The following is a 6364-nucleotide window of genomic DNA, read 5'->3' as shown; positions in this document are numbered from 1 at the left end:
TTTTTTTTTTTTTTTTTTTTTTTTTTTTTTTTTTTTTGAGATGGAGTCTCGCTGCAACATCCAAGCTGGAGTGGTGCAATGTTGCAGTCTCGGCTCACTGCAACCTCCACTTCCGAGGTTCAAGCAATTCTTCTGCCTCAGCCTCCCCAGTAGCTGGGAGCACAGGTGCGCACCACCACACCCAGCTGATTTTTGTGTTTTTAGTAGAGACAGGGTTCACCATATTGGCCAGGCTGGTCTTGAACTGCTGACCTCAAGTGGTCCACCTGCCTTGGTTTCCCAAAATGCTGGGATTATATGCATGAGCCACCATGCCCAGCCTCTTGCCTTTTTTTAAAAAACAAATAATGTGGGTTTTAGAATTTTCAAACTCTATGTGATTTTTTTTATACTTATAAACTACCATACAACTTTTTTGTTGTGCATTCTTGCTATAGCTGTGGTATCCCTCTTATGATGCTTTAGGCCTTTTTCAGGTCCTTTTTGCCCCAGAGATTAGGGCCTATAGATCAGGGGTATGTGTACATATGCACAAGTAATTTGGCGGTATGTAAATTTATTCAACAAATATTGACTACATATGTGCAAGGCACTGTGTTGTCACATTTATCTTTATTTATTTATTTGTTTAATTTGTGTTTTTGAGACAGAGTTTCTCTCTTGTCACCCAGGCTAGAGTGCAGTGGCATGATCTCAGCTCACTGCAACCTCTGCTTTCCAGGTTCAAGTGTTTCTCCCGCCTCAGCCTTTCAAGTAGCTGGGATTACAGGCACCTGCCACCACACCCAGCTAATTTTTTTGTATCTTTAGCAGAGATGGGGTTTCACCATGTTGGCCAGGCTGGTCTTGAACTTCATGTCACATTTAGTAAAGAGGTTTTTAGGACCTCCTATTTCAAATTGACTTCAGGATATGTTAAATTATTATTATTATTATTTAAACAAAATTCACAGTTTATTTAGGTTGAAATAAACTATACAAAATTGACTTTCTTTGCCAAAAATAACAGCAATATTTTCCATATTATTTCTAGATAAGCCACAAAACAAAATATGGAACGCTTCACAAATTTGCACATCTTCCTTGTGCAGAGGCCATTCTAATTTTCTCTGTATTGTTCTAATTTTAATATATGAGCTGCCGAAGTGAGCACCAATTTTTTTTTTGAATGGCTGATTTACTTTCTTCAAGAATAATTGGCTTACATTAATTGTAAAATTGTTGTAAACCTGGGCAGCATAGTGAGACTGTCTCTACAAAAAAATTATTTATTTTATTATTTTTTTAAATTTGAGATGGAGCATTACTCTACCGTCCAAGCTGGAGTGCAGTGGTACAATCTCAGCTCATTGCAACCTCCATCTCCCAGGTTCAAGTGATTTTCCTGCCTCAGCCTCCCCAGTAGCCAGGATTATAGGTGCATGCCACCATGTCTGGCTAATTTTTGTATTTTTAGTAAAAACAGGGTTTCACCATGTTGGCCAGGCTGGTCTCGAACTCCTGACCCCAGGTGATCTGCCCACCTTGGTCTCCCAAAGTGCTGGGATTATAAATGTAAGCCACTGTGGCTGGCCATCTACAAAAATTTTAAAAATTAGCCAGGTGTAGTGGCATGTGTCTGTAGCCCTAGCTATATGGGAGACTGAGGTGGGAGGATCACTTGAGCCAAGGAGCTTGAGGCTGCAGTGATCACACCACTGCATTCAAGCATGGGTGACAGACCAAGACCTCATCTCTTAAAAAAAAAAAAAAAAGCCCAGAGTGCAACATGGAGGGAAAGATGACCTGATTACCAACTCTTGGCCAAGCCAGCATTGAATCCAAAAGTAGTAGAGTTTCTATTGTACAATACTTTTACTGAGGAGAAGAAGAAAATGTTTTTAATTTTGCTTTTTAAAGGGATGTCAAGAAAGCAGAGTTGCATCTGTCTATAGAAAGGGCCAAAGTTGATAATCGTCGTCAGAACATGGACTTTCTAAAAGCAAAGTCAGAGGAATTCAGATTTGGAATCAAGGCTGCAGAGGTTTGTATGAAGGACTGAATATAGTTAGCTCTCTTCATCCTTATTTTTTACCATCACCCTCACAGCTAGGCATTATTATTCCCTTTTTACAGATGAGAGGACTACGGAGAAGTTGGTAACTTGCCTAAGATTACGTAGCCAGCATAGTAAGCAGATCTAGATTCAAACTCAGGCATCCAGGCTCTGAAACTCAGGCCTTACACACTGTACCCATCTTGTCACAAATGCATGAGTGTGGAAAGGATTCACATGTAAGGTGCAAATGCTTAGATACATGTACAGTTTTTCATTTATACTTTGTAGCTCCTCTTTACTGTGTTATATGTTAAAAATATTTGATGGTGGTCACTTTTGAAATAATTTTTTAACTGAACTCCTTTTTTTGGTAATTGTAGGAGCAACTTTCAGCCAGAGGCATGGATGCTTCTCTGTCTCATCAGTCCCTAGTAGCACTGTCGGAGGTGAGCTTATTTTAACTTAATTTAACTTTCTTTAAAATTTTACTCCACGATCTGCTTTTTCATTTGTTTATTTTTATTTGGCTTTTATTCACTGTGGACCTGATTTCTTTTCCTTTACCTTTGTACTCTATATTCACTGGTATTTATATCTTTTATTCCATGTTTAGCTGTATATGCCCTCACATTTCCGTGGTTTCATTTTTATTATAAGTTAGAAACTCTGCTGGAGTCACTTATGTATTATGGATGTATTTATTAGACAGATTTATTAAAGGACCGTAAGCTAATCATCTAGGTGCTCCCCTTTCTTCTCTTTCAGTAGACAGTAAAATGCAGGTCTCCAAACTCCTGTAGTTACCAAATGCAATTCTGGGATTTTAGGTTATATAAAGGTTTTGCCTGTTTTGGTGGGAAGAGTGAGAAATAGCAGGTTTTGTTTTGTTTTATTATTCTTAACATTTTTCATACTTCGTTCTTGGAATCTAATGTTGACAATTCATAAATATGTATTTGGGACTCTAGTTCTTCCTTTACATTTTTTTCCCTTGTTTTAATAAATAGAGATGGGGGTCTTGCTATGTTGCCCAAACTGGTCTCAAACTCCTTGGCTCAAGTGATCCTCCCACCTTGGCCTCCCAAAGTGCTGGGGTTAGAAGTGTGAGCCACCACACCCAGCCTCCTTTAGGTTTTGATTCCTCTTAATCACATTCTTTTGTATTCTTAGACAGCATACTTCAATCCTATTGTTAATAAATGGGAGTGAAGACCATGCATGGTGGCTCACACCTGTAATCCCAGTACTTTGGGAGGCAGAGGCAGGAAGATTACTTAAGCCCAAGAGTTTGAGACCAGCCTGGGCAACAAATCAAGACTCTAGCTCTACAAAAAGTTAAAAAAAAACTAGGCCAGGCGCGGTGGCTCATTCCTGTAATCCCAGCACTTTGGGAGGCCAAGGCAGGCGAATAACATAAGGTTGGGAGTTTGAGACCAGCCTGGCCAAAATGGCAAAACCTTGTCTCTACTAAAAATACTAAAATTAGTTGTGTGTGGTGGGACATGCCTGTAATCCCAGGTACTCAGGAGGCTGAGACAAGAGAAAGGAGAATCGCTTGAACCCGGGAGGTAGAGGTTGCCGTGACCTGAGATCGTGCCACTGCACTCCAGCCTGGGTGACAGAGCAAGACTCCATCTCAAAAAAAAAAAAAAAGAGCTGGGCACGGTGGCTCATGCCTATAATCTTAGCATTTTGGGAGGCCGAGGTGTGTGGATCATAAGGTCAGGAGAACGAGACCATCCTGGCTAACATGGTGAAACCCCATCTCTACTAAAAATACAAAAAATTAGCTGGGGTGGTGGCACGTGCCTGTAGTCCTAGCTACTTGGGAGGTTGAGGCAGGAGAATTGCTTGAACCCAGGAGGCAGAGGTTGCAGTGAGCCGAGATTGCGCCACCTCACTCCAGCCTGGGTGATAGCGAGACTCCATCTCAAAAAAAAAAAAATTAGCCAGGCATGGTGGTGCATGCCTGTGTTCCCAGCTACCTGGGAGGCTGAGGCGGGAAGGTTGCTTGAGCCCAGGAGTTTGAGGCTACCGTAAGCCGTGGTTGTACCACTGCACTCCAGCCTGGGCAACACAGAGAGATTCCGTCTCAAAAAATAGTAATTAAATAAGAATATCACTTTCCTATTTTAAGCATCTAACAGGTGCTGTTTCCATTTGGAGTGAGTTTGTCTATCTATTTATCTTAGAAGCTCTTTATTTGATAACATTATTTAGAACATACTAATGTAAATGCTTTGTTGTGTTTTATTTCAGAAATGGGCAGTATTAGTTGCATTGTGAATGTTTCTGTTACTCTGTGACTGTGTTCTTTTACCCCCAGAAACTGGCAAGATTAAAGCAACAGACTATACCTTTGAAGAAAAAATTGGAATCCTATTTAGACTTAATGCCGGTAATAATTTTCGTGTATTAAAAAAAAATTGTTTCCTCCAACCTTCCCTAAGGGTACTATATGACCATGAAAATAGTGTGTTTAAGCCAGGCGTGATGGCTCACGCCTGTAATCCCAGCACTTTTGGAGGCTGAGGCAGGCTGATCACCTGAGGTCAGGAGTTCGAGACCAGCCTGACCAGCACGGTGAAACCCCGTCTCTACTAAAAATACAAAAATTAGCTGGGCATGGTGGTGGGAATCTATAATCCCAGCTACTGAGGAGGCTGAGGCAGGAAAATTTCTTGAACCCAGGAGGCAGAGGCTGCAGTGAGCCGAGATTGCGCCATTGCACTCCAGCCTGGGCAACAGAGTGAGACTCCCTCTCAAAAAAAGAAAGAAAGAAAGAAAATAATGTATCGGTTTTTAAGGGTTTAAAGTCAGTGGTCAATTTCAGTGTTATATGTACATTGGGTCTTCCCTCTGGGAGGCTTTTTGCCTTTTGAAAAGGATTGTGGCATTATTTTTCTCCTTGAGTCTGAATTGAGGCAATATGACCTTTCCTTGTTTTATTTTTCTTTTAAAGAATCCATCTCTTGCTCGAGTGAAAATTGAAGAAGCAAAGCGTGAATTAGTAAGTAGTTCCTGTAATCTTTTCAGATTTTTTTAAAAAGAAAATAAATGCTAATATAGCTCAAGTCCTCTTCATCCTTCTTTCCTTTCTCCTCAGCAGTAAACTGCAGTCCTAAAGTTACTGTATATCATTCTCCTGCAGCTTTTAATGCTTTTTTGGTTGTGTACGTGTGTATATATTTTTTCCATTAAAAAACATATAGTAACTGGGCACGGTGGCTCACACCTGTAATCTCAGCACTTTGGGAGTCTGAGGCGGGCGGATCACCAGAGGTCAGGAGTTCAAGACCAGCCTGGCCAACATGGGGAAACCCTGTCTCTACTAAAGATACAGAAATAAGCTGGGTGTGGTGATGTGTGCCTGTAATCCCAGCTACTCGGGAGGCTGAGGCAGGAGAATCGCTCGAACCTGGTAGGTGGAGGTTGCAGTGAACCGAGATCACACCACTGCACTCAGCCTGGGGGACAGAGCAAGACTTCATCTCAAAAACAAAAAAAAAAACCACATAGTAGTATTTTAGCCTTTTAAAATTTTGTGTAGATTTCCCTAGTGGAAAAAGGGGGATATATTGGGACATACAGAATATTCTAGGCAAAAAGAATTTGCAAAGTCATATAAGCTGAAAAATGGAGGACTTATTCAAGCTGTAGCAAGTGATAAGTTCCAGCTGCTTAGAAGCATGAAATGTAAGATAGAGTTGGAAAAAGTTCATCGGTTTATGATGTAGAGGGCCTTAATATATAAAGAGTGTTGAACTTAGAGGATGTAGAGACCATGGAAAGCTGCTGTGTGTTTCCTTGTTTTTTAAACTCAAGAGAAATATCATCAAAGCTATGCTTTTTATTTTTTTTTTGAGAAAGAGTCTTGATCTGTCTTCTAGACTAGAGTGCAGTGGTGTTAGCTCACTGCAACCTCCGTCTCACAGATTCAAGCAATTCTCATGCCTCAGCCTCCCAAGTAGCTGTGATTACAGGTGCATACCACCATGCCCAGCTAATTTTTATATTTTTATTTATTTATTTATTTTTTTAATGGAGTCTTGCTCTGTTGCCCAGGCTGGAGTGCAATGGCATGATCTCAGATCACTGCAACCTCCACCTCCCAGGTTCAAACGATTCTCTTGTCTCAGCCTCCTGAATAGCTGGAACTACAGGCACCTGCCACCACGCCCGGCTAATTTTTATATTTTTAGTAGAGATGGGGTTTCGCCACATCGGCTAGGCTGGTCTCGAACTCTTGACCTCAGGTGATCCACCCACCTTGGCCTCCCAAAGTGGTGGGATTACAGGCGTGAGCCACCGCACTCGGCCAAATTT

The 6364-nt window shown here is 41.2% G+C and overlaps 1 protein-coding gene across 1 annotated transcript in view; it reads left to right on the top strand.

The window, feature by feature from the left end:
• Nucleotides 1–6364, top strand: part of HAUS1 (HAUS augmin-like complex, subunit 1) — a 63143-nt gene that overhangs the window by 27651 nt on the left and 29128 nt on the right. The window contains exons 5-8 of the mRNA XM_011978085.1: nt 1900–2023; nt 2419–2484; nt 4365–4436; nt 5001–5048. Coding sequence (XP_011833475.1) covers nt 1900–2023; nt 2419–2484; nt 4365–4436; nt 5001–5048 — 310 coding nt within the window. The remainder of the gene's footprint in view (nt 1–1899; nt 2024–2418; nt 2485–4364; nt 4437–5000; nt 5049–6364) is intronic.

This window comes from Mandrillus leucophaeus, unplaced genomic scaffold, assembly GCF_000951045.1.
Source record: "Mandrillus leucophaeus isolate KB7577 unplaced genomic scaffold, Mleu.le_1.0 Scaffold189, whole genome shotgun sequence".
NCBI lineage: Eukaryota > Metazoa > Chordata > Mammalia > Primates > Cercopithecidae > Mandrillus > Mandrillus leucophaeus.
Note: the sequence above shows the minus strand (reverse complement) of the source record. Positions and strands in the feature narration are given on the sequence as shown.